General features: G+C 43.8%; 1 protein-coding gene across 1 annotated transcript in view; it reads right to left on the bottom strand.

The window, feature by feature from the left end:
• NOX3 (NADPH oxidase 3) overlaps positions 1-18962 on the bottom strand; it is a 54807-nt gene that overhangs the window by 22392 nt on the left and 13453 nt on the right. The window contains exons 6-10 of the mRNA XM_014545057.1: positions 16320-16501; positions 13790-13919; positions 8608-8700; positions 6354-6628; positions 1883-1899 (exon numbers count right to left, since the gene is read on the bottom strand). Coding sequence (XP_014400543.1) covers positions 1883-1899; positions 6354-6628; positions 8608-8700; positions 13790-13919; positions 16320-16501 — 697 coding nt within the window. The remainder of the gene's footprint in view (positions 1-1882; positions 1900-6353; positions 6629-8607; positions 8701-13789; positions 13920-16319; positions 16502-18962) is intronic.

The following is an 18962-nucleotide window of genomic DNA, read 5'->3' on the forward strand; positions in this document are numbered from 1 at the left end:
TGGTGGTCAGAGCCCCGCGCTCAGGGCCCGGCCTCCCCACCCAGTGCTCCCAGGGCTGTGCTTGCCAGTGTGTGCGGGGAGCTGGCTCCGGTGCTGCAGGCCCTGCTGGAGCTGGGACTCAGCGTGACCATAGGGGGCTGCCACCTGGGAGGGGTGGGGGGTGGGGGAACCAGACAGTCGGCCCAGGTGTCCTTCAGGGACGGGCAATGCCCGGACTCCCCGCTTGGAGCTCAGGCCTCTTCCACCGTGTGCTCTTCTTCCAGGTCTTATAGAAGCTTGTTTGGGCTCCAAGCATCCTGAAGCCAGGTGGCAGGAGCCTTTCTTTCCTTTTATTCTCCTCGCTGCCACCAGAGCAACAAAGCGGGGCCTCCAGGTGGTTTCCAAGGTTGATCTGTTCTTTTGTTAATATATTTCTCTCCCCCGTTTTTATTTATTCGGTCTCACACCTTCGTACCATCTATTTATATAATGTCAGCGTAATGGAAGCCATTTGTTTGAAATCAACAAAACATTTTGAGATCATTTGTCAGTTGCGTGCAATTCCTAACACCCGTTATTTAGACTGTGCAAACTCAACCTCTGTAACCATTAGGCCAGGGTGGCACGGTGTGTCCTTGCTGAGCAAACTGGTCTTGATAAGGAGAAAACACATTCACTGCATAAATATAATTGTCTTTAACATGGTCCTGGCTGGGCTGGCCACTGGCTTCCACTCCAGTTCTCACAACCAGTTCTCCGCGCTGGCTGTTCTGTCATTTCCTAAGACAAACAGTACTCCACTGTGCCACAGGCCCTTTGCACATGATAACCCAAGTCATCACTTGGAATACTCTGCCCCAAGTTCTCCCCTTCCTGGGTTAATAGCTGCCCTTTCATTAAGTCACATCGCAATCATCACAACCCTGGGAAGGTTCATGGACCCCTTAGACTAGTTGAAGCCCTCTTTATATAACTCACAGCACATGTACCCTCCTCTGCAGCCCTCGTCACAGTTGCAATTTTACACCTGTTTTGGGGGTGTGTGTGCATGATTGTTTTGGGTCAGCCTTTGCTTGCTGCTGCACCCCAGTGCCTCACACCTGCATGCAGTTGTTCACTAACAGTTGTTGAATAAATTGTAAAGGGAATGTTTAAAAGATTTTAGTCAGCAGAATGTATTAAAAAAAAGTCAACTATTCCAAAAGCACACATTTACATATGAACAAAGATATGCTAATTAAAAGGGTTCTAAGCTATTCATAACCACTCCCTAAGGGGTGTCTGTTGAAGGCACCCCAGTTTGGCCCACTGGGCTTAGGATGTGCCGTGAAAGTTCAATTGAGTTTATTTAAAAATATTCCACCTGCCAGACCTCCTAATAATTCAAATGAAGTCTCCCCAAGTTAATCTTAATTAATAAGGCTTTATTACATATGGATATATGGAAATGGAAGAATAAAAATAAAAGGTCGCTAACCGGAAAGGGTTAGTATCTCAGCCCACTGCAGATTATTTCATAAATAATTAGAGAAGGGGAATTGAGAGAGAAAAGGTGAAACTGTCCATGGATTAACATGTTTTATTGGTAATTGTTTTTATAATTAGTCATATTGGGTATTTATATGACACTGATTTGAAAAGATAACAATTAAATCCAAAGAAGAATTGTGTCATATAATCCATAGAAATAGATAATACACAAATTTCTGCATAATTAGAATTGAGAACCTAAGTCGGAAGAGACAGGAAAAAAAATAGTCAGCCCCTCTTCCCTGCTAATATAGGTGTCCCTCCTTCCACCTCCCTGACAGCTGACATTTTCTGAGAGTAAATTGCAGGGCACCTGGCTCCATTCAGGGGCAGCTCTAAGGAGAGAGTTTTTTTCCACATCTCACGCAAGTATCTTCTGACAACGCGCTCCTCCTGTCTTCTTGAGACACACACACATCAGGTCTTTTCTCTTTCCTGCACCTCAGGCCTTTACATACTTGACGGTAGCTATCATGACACTTTAATTATTCTTTTTGGACCAAAATGTCCTCATTTCTCAAGACCTCTCACCATCCTGAGATGGCTTCCTCTGCCCAGATTCCTGTTTATCACGTTCGCTCAGCTGCTTCCTCTTTGATTGGGATTCAGAGAATTTCTAACAACGCAGCCTTGAAGGCGGTTTGCCTTTCCAGCACCCACATAGGCTGTTCCCCGTTGCTTATGACTAACAGCTCCCCCCACTCACCTCATCAACCTCTAGTCTCGCCTCTTTTTTTTCCAATTTATTTTTAAAACTGTATCTTTTTATTGATTTCAGAGAGGAAGGGAGAGGGAGAGATATTAACATCAATGATGAGAGAGAATCATTGATTGGCTGCCTCCTGCACGCCCACACTGGGGATTGAGCCTGCAATCTGGGCATGTGCCCTGACCCAGAATTGAACCTTGACCTCCTGGTTCATAGGTGGATGCTCAATCGCTGAGCCACACTGGCTGGGCTAGTCTTGTCTCTCTGAACTCGAGACGTTTATTCATCTGTATGCTTCTCCTTATCTAATCACCCCTTTGCTGTCATCTCTGTGGTAAGTGACCTTCCTTATTTTGCTAATAATAATAGCTAACTTTAAACAAAATCTATATTGTTGAAAGTATTACATATGTCCCTTTATTTCCCCATTAACCCCCTCCAGCTCACCCCCACTCCCTACCCCAGGCCTTCACCACCCTATTGTCTGTGTCCATGGGTTATGCATATATGCATTCAAGGTCTTTGGTTGATTACCTCCCACCCAGGGCTTTATGGGACTGTCACACTTAATCCTAAACAAAGCCTCAGGTGCTGCTATTATCATCTTCATTTTAAGACGGGGAGACTGAGGCTCAGCGGTTTAGGACCACACATACAGTAGGACTTTGAACCCAGGCTGTCTGAGGCTGGAGCCCTGGCTCCGGGAGGCAGGTCAAACTGCAGAAAACTCCAGAATCAACTCTGAGAAAGTCTTCTAAAGGAGCTCACGTGCTCCCCCTTTCTCCTGGGCTCAGAGAAAGGCTCTTGGCCCTGCTCTTGGCCTCGGTTTGCTTCTGCTCTGGGTTCCTTGGCCAGTTTCCCTGGGGCTGGATTTAAGTTCTTTCTGGATCCAAAAGCAGTGAAAACCTACGGTCTCTCCCCAACGTGTTTAATTTCATTCAAAACACCTTTGAGAGATAAAGTCATTTAAGGAGCTCCAATAAAATGCTGGTTCTTCCTGGGTTAAGATATAAACAAATTCTAGGTTTTTTGGTTTTACTGCTAGTACTTGTGCTGGCACATACATGTTTGTTCAGATGAATTGAACAAATAAAAGGGAGCTGCACTGTTTATGACGACACGTTTTTATTTATTCCCTACGTATTTATTGATGCAACTAAGAGTGAGGGCCTTTTCTAGCTCTGGGGGCACCAAAGTGAGCCAAACAGATATGGTGCCTTTACTCACGGAACGTCCATTCTAGTGTGGGGAGGGAGATGTAAACAAGCAGATGTCGTCCTAGCTGGTTTTGCTCAGTGGATAGAGCGTCGGCCTGCAGACAAAAGAATCCCGGGTTCTATTCTGGTCAAGGTCACGTACCTCGGTTACAGGCTCCTCCCCGGACTGGACCCTGGTCAGGACTTGTGCAGGAGGCAACCAGCCAATGTGTTTCTCTCACATCGATATTTCTCTCCGTCTTTCCTCTCTCTTCCACTCTCCCTAAAAATCAATGGAAAAAATATCCTTGGGGGAGGATTAATAAAAACCACGAACAAACAAAAACACAACCCCCCCTCCCCCCCAAACAAGCAGATGTTTAGTGTGTCCGGTGGTGGTCACAAGCAAAGTGACCTCAAGCATCAGCTGGGCTCAAGGAGGGAAAGAAAGAAAGGGTTCACTAGGAGCCATTTGAGCAGAGGCTTGAGGGAAGTAGGGAGCGCAGATCTGAGCAAGAGCATCCCAGGTGGGAGGAGAGGCAGCGGCCAGGTGGGGAGAGTGTGTTTGTTGTGTGAGGGAAACAAGAAGGGCTGATGCCCCCAGGGAGCAGGAGGTGGAGCCCAGGAGCCTGGGGCCCTGGGGGTACGTGTGTGGCGGGGGGGCGGGTCCTGTCAGGCCCTCCCCAGATAGAAAGCATATGAACCTCTGAGAAACACGTTCGGAGCCATTGTTGGGGGATTGGCTGAAATGCTAGCTGGTCTGTGAAGGGAAAGGTTGGTTAATAGACTGAATATCTGTATGCCCAGAGCAGAGACCAGGCTAGCAAATAGGATGAAGGTATTGATCTTGCTGAGGGACCAGTGGGGTGTGTGTGTATGTGTGTGTGTGTGCCTGCTTTTATCCCTATTAAGCATTTATTTTGCATTCTGAATCTTAGAATCCTATTACATGGCTTCTTTTCCATGGTAAAACAAAAGGTCTTCATGGAAGAGTCAGGTGTTAGCATCTGACTTGGAGCTCTGGCCTGGTGTGGCATCGCACCACCCTTTAGTGCTAATGTTAGGAAGGAAAGCTTATGGCCCTTCCTACTCGTTAAACGAAGCCAAGTCCAGTGCTGTGCAGGTACAGCTCAGTGTCCCACGGGAAGGGGGGAAGGGGATGATACACTGATTAGATTCTATGCTTCAAATTCATTCCAGTGCCTGCTGTGCCACCTGTAAATACTTATTAAGTTAAATGAGCTAAAGCACCCATTTTGGGTCCAGGGGCTCATTTATTCATTTATCAGATATTTACTCTGCACCCACCATATGCCAGAAACTGTTCTAGGTGCTGGCCATTCAGAAGAGAATAGACAACATCCCGCCCCCAGGAAGTTCCATTTTGGGTGTGTCTTTATAGTGTTCACCACCCTCCGAGGATGGCAGGAGAGAGAATCTCTTGGTATATCAATTTTAAAAAAAGTGTTTTTCTCAACATTGTGTGTGTGTGTGTGTGTGTGTGTGTGTGTGTGTGTGTGTGTGTTCCTGTGTATCTGGGGCCCTACACACAGGCTTTGTGTGCTTATAAGGTAATCCTGCAGTAAGAGTGGGAATCAACATTAAGCCGTTGTTTTCTAAAAGGAGCCAAAGAGTGGTAATTTACATGGGAAGTCTGTCATGTTCTGGATTGCATCATCTACCCCAGGTGATATGTGACCTTATTTGGAAATAGGGTTGCTGTAGCTGCAATTAATCAGGTGAAGATGAGGCCAGACAGTCGGGTGGGCCCTTATTCCAATGACTGGTGTGTGTATAAGTAGAGGTTATAGGAACACATAGATGTAGTCACAGGAGGAAAGAACACTGTGTGACAACAGAGGAAGAGACTGGAATGCTACAGCGGGCAGCCAAGGAAACAAGGAGTGCTGGTCAACCCACCAGAGGCTAGGACAGTGATGGCGAACCTTTTGAGCTCGGTGTGTCAGCATTTTGAAAAACCCTAACTTAATTCTGGTGCCGTGTCACATATAGAAATTTTTTGATATTTGCAATCATAGTAAAAAAAGACTTATATTTTTTATATTTATTTTATATATTTAAATGCCATTTAACAAAGAAAAATCAACCAAAAAAATGAGTTCGCGTGTCACCTCTGACACGCGTGTCATAGGTTCGCCATCACTGGGCTAGGAAGACTGGACACAAGGAAGGATTCTCCTCTCCAGGTTTCAGAGGGAGGATGGCCCTGCAGACACCTAGATTTTGGACTGTAGTCTCTAGAACTGTGAGAGAATGATATTTCTATTGTTTTAAGCCACCCAGTTTGTGGTCTTTCCTTGTAGCAAAATGAAATCATTTGCTTGCATTAGACCTCCTGAGGTCCTGGAGGAAGGACTGGGCTGTCAGATCATGGTGTCATTTTATGAGCCTCGATCTGGGATTGTTAGCTTATTCTCCAGGGTCTGGAGCCTGCAGATCAGTTCTGACCATGAAGCATGCTTCTTTGGAAGCCCAAACTTCACAAATATAAAGACCTCAGCCTAACAGCAAAAAGTTCACAGGGCTGTCTTACTCACCACAGGCTGCGGATAATCCACCACGTGATGGTTTGGATCTGGGAAAGCAAAATTCTCCTTCTTCCTGAATCATCACCTGCCTTTGTTGAACATTTCTCTTTTTTAAAGAAATATACTTGCTTCTATCGGAAATCTTCCAAATTACAGTTGACTCTTGATCAATGCAGGGTTAGAGGCACCAGCCTCTGTGCAGTTGGAAATCCATACGCTTGACTCCCCCAGAACTTAATGAGTGTAGTTTTTATATAGATTCTCAAATTTAAGAAATGGACTCGAACTTACCATCTAGATATTAGATTTAGCAATAAAGATATTGCTAAATTTGGTGGCATGTTGATGCACTAAAATACCTTCCTTTAAAAAATATTCCACCTGACACACAAAAAGGGAATGGGATCCAACCTTGGCAGGCTCCAGGGCTCCTTCGGGGCCTGGCCCTCAGCTCCAAAGGCCTGACACAGAGCTGCGGTCCAGTCTCCCGCTGCCCGGATGTGCACACTGAAGAAGTCCTCCTGGGGCGCGGAGGTGAGGGTGAAGGGGTGCCACTCAAGCCAGGATATGGATGGGCACTGTATCAAGACGTACTGCCCGGGTGCCATGTGGAAGTGACGCTTTTTCATGTGAAGTTCCAGGACCCCAGACGGATGGCTTACCACCTAAAGTAGAACAAGGGAGTTGGCCTTTCTACTCAAGCCAAGTAATAAGAAGAGCCTTCATCACATCAAGGGTTTTTACATTTTTAAATCGGCTTTTTTGAAGTATAGTTTACATACAGCATTTGTAATGAGCCTCCAAGCATCTCTGTCATCATGTTTACGTCTTGGTTGGCAAATGCAGTGAGATTGGAGTTCAATTCCATCCCAATGATGCCTGAAACTTGGGTAGCTGCACCCAGGTGCAACGTGATGTCCAGCACGTGACTTTATGTCTGAGATGGCCACGCTTTCTTAGCATAGTTAACCGGGCCCAAGAGAATATACACTAGCACATCACGTATTGCACGCCATTATGCTTCAAGTTATTAAAGTAGTCACAGAATTATCTCCATGTTTTAAAAATGTAGGTTCTGTTTTAAAGGATCTGAATCGCTTCTCAATCCTTTGTGAATTAACCCTGGTCTGTCTTCCTTGTAAGTGGGAAACCCTCTTCAAACTCACTCTGAAAGGGTTCCTTTTGTTTGAGTCATGTGTCGTCTATCTCCTTCCTGCGCTCTGAGTTTTAGTAGAGCTCTTATCATGGTTCTAAGAAATGTATAACCTGCTGCTTATCAGAGGCAAGGAACTGATTTCCCTTTTTTAGATTCCCATCGGTTTTCTGAAAAATCTCTTCAGGTCCCAGGTCTTTTATTGCGGCAAGAGTTACAAGGGAACAAAATCTCATGTCCAGATTCTGTGACGATATTTTTCCACACACACGAGAATTTCAACGCATTTTAATCACTAGTTCTGTTTCTCTTCTCCCTACTGATATCCATTCTGATTCTGCCGCGAAACTGTCTCCCCAGTAACAGCTTTAGTAGATTTCTAGACGTTTACTGTCTAGCGTTTGATACAGCCTTGTAGGCTTTGGTGCTTAGCTTGAAAATAGCAATGTTGCAACAGCTTAAAACAGAAATATGGAGCAATTTCTAGGCTTCTGCTCTCATGAAGACAGTTAAAGGGATATAGTATTCTGGTAATACTGTGTTAGCAAAGTGGTATGGGCTTGGCTAGCAGAGACTTTCCTCTTAGATGTTTAAAAAACTGGGGGCAGAGTATTTGGTACTTTTTCAGTCTCCTAGACCAGTGGTCGGCAAACTCATTAGTCAACAGAGCCAAATATCAACAGTACAACGATTGAAATTTCTTTTGAGAGCCAAGTTTTTAAAACTTAAACTATATAGGTAGGTACATTGTTATAAACTTAATTAGGGTACTCCTAAGGCTTAGGAAGAGCCACATCCAAGGGGCCAAAGAGCCGCATGTGGCTATCGAGCCGCAGTTTGCCGACCACGGTCCTAGACCATGTATTCCTGGTCTGTCTGTTCATATCTTCCTCCTGCACGAGGCAGACATTGGTGAGCCATGGGTAGGGTTGGCAAGATTGGAAAATGCTACCACAGAGCAAGTGCCACTCATTCTCCAGGGTAGAGCTCATCCTATGTTCTTCCTCTCCACTTTGAGGCCCTCAGCACCCCCCTCTCTGAACCTGAAAGCGACTGTTCCCCCATCTTTTGTTCAGTAATTGTAGGAATGAGAGTATGGGCTTGAACACACATGCGTATCATTTGTGTGTTTGCAGAATCTGTGCCTCAACGTGGTGAAGAAAGTGATTATACTTCAAGGTGCCATGACCAGTATAAAGCAGGCTCAGTCCCTCTGGAGAGAAACTGAAATAGAGAGAAATACAGCCAATTCGTGTGCTGCCCCACAGCCTTTATCAGAATTCAGCGCACCAGTCGGGAGCCCTGGTCCCTGCCTTCGGTTAAATTAGTCACACGAAACGATGTGCAGGAGGCAAGCAATTATTAGCACAGAAGATGAGCCTCTAAATTACAGACAGTTCTGCAATAAAGATGGCAAATTAAAAACTTGGGCTAATAAAAAATTTCCATCTACATGCAGGCTTTTATTCCGACATAAAGCTACATGCATACCTTTGTAATGACAACTTCTTGGTGAAATCGCCAGAACCTAATTAGTCTTTCACATGCATACAGGACCACAGGGCCTAAAACCCATTTCCAAGCCTGCAGAGAGAGAGGAAAAGGAAATGAAAATTGAATCCAAATACCTTCAATTTGAACCAAATCAATATGTTACATTATGGGGTTTAGACAGTTTCCTTTAACTTTGGGCCAGTTGTCAACAACAAAGATGTCTCCTTGTATTAAATACTAGAACATTCAATTATTCCTTGAAGTCTACAAGCTTATTTAAGAGATTAAACTCTTCTGTATTGGTTTTTATGCTCACTTGATCAATGATGCCTTTATGTAATTAGAAATAATTGAATTTGCAAAGAAATAAGAAAGCAGATTGATGTTTATGTTCCATATGATAGGGTCATAAATGCTCTCAAACTCAGCCAAATTCAAAAGCTTATAAAGCTACATTACTGAGCCAACATCGGACATGGGAAATTAAATAAAAACATTTCAAATAGTAATTTAGGGGGCCAAGATGCATCACAACTTGGGGGTCTGCCTGAAGAAGTCCCCCCACCCCTCACACACATATACAGCCACACATGCACGCACCGCCAATGTGATCTGGAATAAAACATGAAGTTAGTTTCTCAGTATTTTCAATCCATGTTTACAAAGTCAGAACAAAAGCCTCAATTCCCTGTTACAGTTCCCACGGTGACGGTCCCTGGAATAGTGAGAACTGTAACAGTGAGCATTCCTGTTTTCACTAAAGACCATCCCCTGTTGGCCTTTTCTGAGTATAAACTCCATGATTGGTGCTCATTTGACCAGCAGGCTGTCCCTGTCTCAGGGATTGGGGACAACATAAGGTGTCTTCGTTCCCTAAAGGGAAGCAAATAGGAACTTTAAAATTTTGAAGGCTTCTCCTAGGTCTTATACCAAACAAGCCCCCAGGACAGATGGTACGGCCTCTATTTTACAGAAGTAAAGTGGAAATGAAGGCTCAGCAAGATCAAATGGTCCAGGGGCACAGGGGCCATAAGATGCACAGCAAGATGTGAACCCCAATGTGCCTGGCCCCCTGGGCTGTGCTCTCTCTAGGACCCCAGTGCCCCCTCGAGCATTGACCATGTCATCACACTTCTTCCTGTCCAACACTGACATAGGTACTGACACTTGTTTTACAAAACATTAGAAACTTATTCATTGCATTTCAGGATGTTAAGGGTTCTTGGAGGTCTAGTGTAATTTTGCATGTGTAGAATTAAGAACCAGAATGGGTACGAGTTGCCTGGGAGACAGATCTAGATCACTGAGACCCAGGACTGTAACTCCACCCACTTCACCATTTCCCTAAATTCCCTCCCTGGTTCACTAAACCCAGCACAACTTTCTTACTATCTTAGGAACAGGAGAATGTCCAGGGAACTGTCACCGATGGACTCCCTGTCTTCACCACTCCCTAGTCCCTTACCTGCTGTCCTGCTCCATCTTTCCTGTTGACAGGCCACAAGCACGTCAGCATTATTGTTATTCCTGTTATCTTTCTTGTTGTGAATTCTCTTTTACTTATTTCTGGGTGTGTTTGCATGGCCCCTCTTCTCACCTACATCAGCCTTTGCTGCTTTTCCCCTGAGAGCCTCTTGTTTACCTGAAAGAGGCTTGATTTATGCAGGCAACACAAAGCCATTTGACCCACCTATTCTTTTCTGCCTCAATAGCACTCAGCAACATGTTCAGAGTAGCAGAGAGAATGACCCTTTGTCCCCCTACACTGTTGGCGAGGCCGTGGTGATGGGCAGAGTAAAGGAAAAGATGGGAAGGGGACCTAGGGAACAAGTCCTTCGGTCACTTATGCTCAAATGAACCAACAAATGCTTTGAGAATTGGTCTGGATATATACAGAAATAATAGAAAGAATACAATTCTTTCTAGATAAATTTAGAGAGATATCTGCAAAGACATTCACATGGTATCTATGGATGTTTATGAATATGTACATTTTGGAAAGTTTTAGACATCACAGACCTGGTTTTGGGGGTGTCCAATCAGGCACGGTCTCTGATTTTTCCATGTTGATAAGATGGAATGGATTAGTTTTCTTCGTCTGGCTCCTCAGGAAGGAGGATGTAAGCTATTCATCCTCGGCTCTATCTCTACTCTAGTAAACAAATTGCTTCAGGGGGAGAAAGCCCGATTTAGTTCCGCTGTGATAGTTAGTCCTGGAGCGGTTGGAAGTTGGGGCGTGAGGGGGAGGATATCTCAGAAGATTATCCTGATAGCAATAACCAATGCAGACAAGGTGAGGGAGGCCAACGGGGCCAAGGCACAGAGCAACAAGGGCAGGTGGAGGGGTAGATCAGAAGACCCAGCTTCTGGTGTTGTGGTTACCACGCATAACTCTGTGTCTTCAGGCAAGTCTTGAGCCTTTTTATGGTCAAGTTTTCTGTTTCATAAAATGGGTTGGAAGAAATGATTACTTTGGGTAATCTCCAAGATCTTATATGTTTTAGCTTTATTCACAGAGATAAACGTCATGTTGGGGACATATACTCATAGGTAGCAGCAGAGAGCTGACAAGGTGAGGGGTGGGAGGAGGCCAGAGATTCAGAATGGATGCTGGAGGGTATAGCGGTGAAAGTTCATGGCCACAGAGTTAGGAACTCTGGTTTCTTGATGTGGCTTTGTTGGCAATGCCTTTGTGACCATAGGAAAGAAATTAAAACTCCTTGGGCATCCATTTCTCCATCTACTAAGTAAAGAGGCCTGACTGTTTAGTATCTAAGTTTCCTAAATGCTAACATACTTTGTGGATTCTTAGCTTTATTTTTTTCTTCTCCAAAAATACTCAAAAAGTCACTGTACAGTGAGTATTTTATGATAGAAATAAAAACCACTTTGATTTAAAAGCTGCAGTAACGAAACTTGTTTCCTCCACTTTCACTTCTGGTTTTTCATTCCTACCAGAAAATAAGAACATGCTGGCTTTGAGTTTATTTTATGTGTGAGCTTATGAACAATAAGATTTCCAGGGCAGGAACCACGTCTCTGAATCCTGCATCGAGTACAGGTCCAAACGTGTAACAGCCACTTGGAGAAAGTTTGCTGAATTGACTCTGCAGCAGTTAAAACTTTTCCTGTAGTGTTGCTGTCATTCCCTAATAATTTAAAAAGCTTCAGCCTTTATTATTACTGATTGATGCCATAGTTCAGTGCAACAAGGTGCTTCTTTGGCTAAGGAAGACCAGGTATCTTTTGAGAGTGGATCGCATGAACAATTCTAGAATCCAGAGTCTTGTATGCCTGAGTGTCATCTGGTGTCTGAGTTTCAGGATAAAAGGGGCAGTGAGACAAGTCAGGGAGAAGGGACTGCAGGGTATAATTGGTTCCTTTGGTCAGTTCAGTTTCTAGGAGGTGATGTAACGTGGGGAGTAGTGCACCGCTGAGGGTGAATTGAAATAGTCCATTGATAAAAGCACCATGAAAATGCACTGAGTTAAAGGAAGCAAAGAGCAAGTCCTACAAAGACAGGGTGCATGTGGTGCCGTGAAGTGCAGGAGCCCCTCCTTGTCCTTGGGATGCCTTCTGGATTCAGCGTCTCTAAGACATCAGAGAGGATATTGCGCACCCAGCCAAGCGGTAATTGCACAGCCCACACACGCTTTGAATTAGGATCCATTAAAAATAATAGGAAAGAGTGACAATATGAGTTTGGGTGTGCAAGGAGGTGTAGCAGGGGCGAGTGAGAGAGATGGGTAAGTTCTCCCTTTTAATGATAATTAATGCCGGCATCTGCTGCTGCCGGCAGCAGCCTCTGGTCCGTATTCATGAGGTGTGGGGAGATATTGATTTTTTTATGGAGACGCTGGAGCTGGAAATTTTAGAGAGGCATTCATGTCCCCCATTAATATGCAGGCTGGGTACTGGCTACCGATAGTTGAGTTTAAGACAGAGACAATCTATATTGGCCATTAAAGGAACCACAGTCTTATGGGCACATCTATTCCAGTTCGCTCTGTTTGAAACATTCTTCCCAGCAGTTTTCACCTTAAAATCCATGCTTAATTTAACGTATTTGAGGATTTTAGAAAAAGTCGATTGTTTTATTCTTCCAAAGTTGATGATTTAATTCCCTAAATCCCACGATTTATATTCTGTTAAATACTACGAGTCCATTTTTTATGACTTTCTTTTTTTAACTTATTTTCTTCAAGTTTTAATCTCCGGGCTTCATTTTTTTTTTACACATCACCCAGCCATCCCAAGGTTTGTGTTGTTCTGAGATACCCGAGAAGACCAAATAGGATTATCATTTCTATGTTCCTATGCCATCCACAGAAATGATTACAGCACACCAGGAGACATTACTTCTGAGATCTTGCAGGCACCACCATCCACTCTAATTAAGTCTCTCTTTGGCTCCTATTGTCATTATTTCAGTTGTGGGAGCTTAATTAGAACAGAAAGTAAATGCATGAACACCCCCATTTTTTCCTATCCCATAAGCTATAGAAAGAAGGGAGGCAAGCTTAGAAAGAGAGCATGTTCTCATTTGGTTGTTGCATCATGTTCGTTTGAGAAGTGATGCTGTTCATTCTCAGAGTGGAGTAGAGGGACAGGGAGCTGAGCTCGCTGAGAACAAAGGGTGGAGAGCCACACGGCTTTCTTTTTTAAAATATGTTTTTATGGATTTTTTTAGCAAGAGAGGAAGGGAAAGGGAGAGAGAGATAGAAACATCAATGATGAGAGAGAATTATTGGTTGGCTGCCTCCTGCATGCCCCCTGCTGGGGATCGAGCCCACAACCTGGGCATGTGCCCCAACCAGGAATCGAATCAGCGACCCCTTGGTGCATGGTCTGATGCTCAACCACTGAGGCACTTTGGAATTAGAAGTCTTTCTAATTCCCCCAGAGACCTTACTGTGCTTGTGGTGCTATGAATTCCCACAATATGAGACATCCCCATTTCAATGTAAGTAGAACACATATCAAATCAGACAGAGTGCTTTTGGCAGTAAACCTCTTTTTAAAATCATCCAAAACTCGATTTCTCCGTTAGCACACTTAATGAAGACTTGGCTTTGTCTAGTGGTGACATGGGCTGTTCTTTTCTCAAGCATAAAAGAGCTCTAGTTCTTTTAACTATGGAGACAGCTATTTTTTTAAAAGCTCCTGGGTTCAGTCTTACCGAAGGCTCCTTGCCAGAAAATTGAGGCACGGGGCACGGGGCAGCCGCCTGCCATTCAGCGTAGTGGTCTCTACAGAAGGTGACGTTGTGTCGCAAGAGGCTCTCAGGAGTTTGGCCTCGAACAATCCGACTTGGCCATTAAAAACAAAACAAAACATAACAAAACAAAACCCCAACATGTTATATTGATTGTGTGCAGTCTTGTGATGCCACATATATATTCCACAATGGGCTCTAGAATCACACTTCCACGGTCTCGCAGTGGGTTATCATCCATTCATTTCCCTCAGCACCTTTAAAAATGGGAGCCTAAGAAGCTCTGAGTAACTTTGAAGACCCCAGAAAAGAAGTGCCCCTCTGTGGGATCCTGTGTTAAGTGGAAAGTGTCTGTTTTAGAGAATTTATAATGAAGGGAAATTGTTTGAACACATCCTTTTGTAGACTGTTGAATTTAATTAGGTTCCATCTCATCCTGATTGCTGATTCGGGCTAATTGGCTAACTTTGTACTATTTGAGCCTTTTGCAGGTTTATTTAACTTCTACCCTTCTTGGTTTGTTTCTGAGCACCTAGAAGTTTTAGGTGAAGAAGTCAGAGGAAGTGCCTTGAATAATGATATTTTTCCCTTAGTGCTTGACAGGGTCAAAGTAGGTCAGTGTGAAGTGCGTCTTCAGGACTAGATTGTCAAACCTGAGAGCGAGAAAAGAAACCGGCCTTGCGCACAGAGGGCTGGATGGAGGCCTGTAGTCCTTCTGTATTGTATTTGCCACAAAGGCAGTGCTGACTGACCTTTGACTAGGAGCTTTGGTACAAGTTCCTCGATGTACCCATGGGTGCCCAGGCTGCGAAGCATAAGACATTGAGGTTGGGAAATCTGGCAGTTGCTCAACTCCTAAGTGTTCATGAATAAAATACATTGGTTTATTTCTGAGAAACATGTTTTTCACAGGCAGAGAAACGTGAGCATCACAAAGGCTCATTTCCTGGGTGGCCTGTGGGACACCACCCGCCTCCTTGCATCAGAGGGATGGGGGGAGGGAGCAGCAATGCCCTTGGAAATAGCTGGAGAGCTGGCCTCTTGGCCTCTGTCCCCATCTGCTTATGGAATCATCCAGGCTTGATAACACCCCTTTGACTTAGACGAGCAAAACTATCTCTGAATCTCCCCAGATACGAGAAGGGGAGATAATACATGGGAGCTGGAGGAAAAGAACCTGTAATTTTAACACCTTCATTCTCAGGCTCTAGGCAACATTCCCTGTATTATCTACAGAAACTTCAGGACAGTCCACCAATGCCGTGTCTTTAAAATTTTTAAAAATTTGTTATGTCTTCATCTATGCCATCCCATAATAGGAAGATTAGTGGGCTTTAACACATCCCAATAATCCTCCTTTACTGGAAATTTGCAAATTACTTTTTGCTGTAAACAGTAGCTGTAAAATATTTCAAGCTGAGAAGATTAGATGAGGCCCTTATCCCAAAATAAGCCTTTCAACTCATTTAAAATGACTAAAAATGCCATCTTATGAAATGGTATTTGGATATTAAAAAATATCTCAATAGAGCACTGCCCACTGAAATCCTCTTGTACTTGGACAATGCGCCAGGGTGTGAACGCTGGGGCGATGGGGTGGGGGAGGTGGAAAGGGGGACTGTGGGATGGGGACTGTGGGATGGGGCAGTGCATGCATAACTTTTGTGAAGAGACTTCTAGACTCACATGGATTATGAAAAGCCTCTCAGCTCCAGTACAGGGTTAACACCGGCACTGGGAGAAGAATCTGAGGAGGGATGGACAGTCTTTGGGGTGAAAACCTTTGGGACTACCGCCCCCCCCCCCCACTTCAAGAAGAATAATCAGGGAGAGGGATTGATCACACACTCAGAGGAGCCGGTTACAGATATTTTAAAGTTAAAAGAGACTAGAATGCCTTAGTCAGGCAACAGCAATGCGAACGCTGGTTGACTAGGTTCCTAAGGATCAGCAGAGGGGCAGGCAGTTGAGCGGGTACTATACGCCCCAGGGGCAATTCTTCCTTCCATTGTGTCCGTGTGTCAGACAAGCTATGGATAGTGGGGGAGCCCTTAGGCACTGCAGCAACAGCAGCAGAAGTATGACCCCCTCCCTGGAGTGGAGGCTGAGATGGAAGGGACATCCAGTGTGGGGCATGGGAGGAGGCAGAAGTGAAATATGGGTGTCAAAAAATATATATCCTGACTAATGCCACACGCATTGGATTGTGGGAATAGGTTCTGGATGAATCATGCCTCTATTGTCATCAACCTTCATTACAATTCCTGCATTTTATGAACATGTCAAGACTCCCCAATAGAGTTACCGAGGAAAAATAAAATATAACAATCAATGCCTATGGTGCTTATTTTCAGTTTTACTGAAAAAGGTACTGCAGTGAGTGTGCCACACAGAGTGATCTATGTGTCCTTTAGTCCCCTGCATGTCATGTTCCTCCACCCAAAGGACTTTCTGAGAGATAGAAGCTTACACATGAAGCACAGTACGGACTTACCCTGCCCCGTGGATAGCCAGGCTGATGAAGAAGATGATGAAGAGGTGGTGTGTGTACCAGAACAACTCGTAGGAGGTCTGTCTGATGAACTCGGTGGAAGAGGTCATGATCAAGATGAAAGCCAGAGAGATCATCAGGCCAGAAATGCCCGTGATCGTCATTAGCAACTCGGAGGTGGTGTTCTGCAGAGAAACAGGCGCCAGGACAGCAATGTCTTAGTTCTAATTTTCCATTTGAGGGCCAATACTTGAGAGTCCAAGCAAGGAGCAACTCAAATGTTCTAACCAGACACACATACAGAGTGGGGCAAAAGTAGGTTTACAGTTGTTCATATGGAAAATAATATAATAAATAGTAAATAGTAACACAAGAATAAACTCGTTTCGCACACTTACACTGTCAACCTACTCTTACCCTGCCCTGCATTAGCTTCAAGATGGTCCCCATACAACTCAAGAAGGGAGTTCCTTCTCCCTGGCCACTCCCCACCTGATGGCAGGCATTCACTTTGTGAAAATTTCATCAAATGCATTTCATTAGCTTCACTTTTCATCTGTATAAATCAATTTTCAGGTCAAAGATACTAGGTTGAACTGAAATTAGGGCAATATCTGAAAATACATTTTAAGATCAAATACTGCAAGATAAATCTGAGTTTCAAGTTTTTAATTTTTAAAGTAAAAATGTGGATCACTTTGCTTAATTGCATCCTAACATGAAGAGATGCCTTTTCTGCGAGGTCCCTTGGAGGCCTCCGAGTCAGGCAGCTGCAGCCCCTGCTCCTCTGGTAGTTAGCGATGCCTTGCATTTATTTTTTAATTGGAAGGACCATGACTTGCATTTCTTTCATGCCACCTCAGGAGACTCTGCAAATCCAAGGCGATCAATAAAGATCCGGCTATTCTTATCCGGCATACTCTACCAAAAGGCCGGATTTCTGACCTGTGAGTTCCGGGGGTGGTTCAATAGCCTTTTAGATTATAAATCACAAAGCATTTTGTTTTTTATTGTGAGTTTCCCATATTCTCGCCAAGTCATTAGTATTCATACATGGTGTTACTGTCGTTGAGATGACTGTGAGCTTAATAAACTCCCACTGTATCTTTTGTCAGGAAAATCTCATTAATTTGGGTTGCCTTGAGTTGCTAGGTAATTTGGACGGGGACTTCTCTGATGTTTATTTTTTTCTTCATAGAGCAAACGGTGGAAATGAAATTGGAAGGGTGAGTCTAAAACATTTAAAAGATGTTTTCCAAGTGTACTCTCATATTTTAGAAAACCATTTACACCACATCATGTGCTAATTGCAAACCTTTCCTCTGCTTATTAAAGCAAATCCCTCCGTCCCTCTTCTTGCATCATTCTTACAAACTGGTTTGAGTTGCAATGTATCCTCTAAAATGATCCCACTGCATCTATTTAGAATTACTCTGTAAAATATACTTTGTGTTACTGATACTCATCTTTCTCCAAATACCCCAAATTAGAGGGTTTTCTGGACTTAATCAGTACATCCATGGTAGATTACTAGTAATATTTTTTGAAATAACTATGTTGGAAGTAGCTTAATCATGCTGTTAAATTGCTTTAAGAGTATTTAAAATAAATGTTATTTACTATATAGACTCTTTAAACTGTTGAGACTTATTCTTGGGTTTGTGTGGCAATGAACTCTGCAGAGCCTTAGTGGAGAAAACAGTTAACCCCAGTAGGTGCCCAGATAAACGCCTAGGACCAAATGAGTACCCCAAGGCATTCCCGCAGGCTTAGGGCATCTCTAGTTTTGATTTATGACTTTGAAACTCGTCCTTTTAACTGTTGTCAGCTAAAAAATGTAGCTCTACTTGACTGATAGTCTCATATTGGAAATTATCTTTAGGATAATTAGAAGACATGACATGGAAGAATTTCCCCAAAAAGAGACTTTGAATTTTGCTTCTTCAAATAAGGCTGCCTGGGCCAAATGGCCCAGATGGTAAGAGAGAGATTTCCATGTCTGGACTGTATTGTCTTGGGACTCTTCTTGGGCAATACAGATTTTTTTCAAACTGGATGAATGTTCTAGATGCATATTCCAAGATGGTAGTGCATGGCGAAAGGGTTAGATCATCTAGGGCAGTGGTTCTCAACCTTCCTAATGCTGTGACCCTTTAATACAGTTCCTCATGTTGTGGTGACCCCCAACCATAAAATTATTTTCGTTGCTACTTCATAATTGCAATTTTGCTACTGTTATGAATTGTAATGTAAATATCTGATATGTAGGATGTATTTTCATTGTTACAAAGTGAACATAATTAAAGCATAGTGATTAATCACAAGAACAATATGTGACTGTATATGTGTTTTCCGATGGTCTTCGGCGACCCCTGTGAAAAGGTTGTTCGACCCCCAAAGGGGTCGCGACCCACAGGTTGAGAACCGCTGATCTAGGGAGAAAGGCAGGGGGTAGAATAAGCGAGAGGAATGTCTTAATCTCTCCAGGTGGATTTCCGGGGTTACAGGTTTGGTGTTCTTTTTTTTTTATTGCTTAAAGTATTACAAAGGGTATTACATATGTGTCCTTTTTTTCCCCCCCGCCCTTGACAATCCCCTGGCCTTCCCTACCCCCCAGTGTCTTATGTCCATTGGTTATGCTTATAT

This window comes from Myotis brandtii, unplaced genomic scaffold, assembly GCF_000412655.1.
Source record: "Myotis brandtii unplaced genomic scaffold, ASM41265v1 scaffold395, whole genome shotgun sequence".
Taxonomy (NCBI): domain Eukaryota; kingdom Metazoa; phylum Chordata; class Mammalia; order Chiroptera; family Vespertilionidae; genus Myotis; species Myotis brandtii.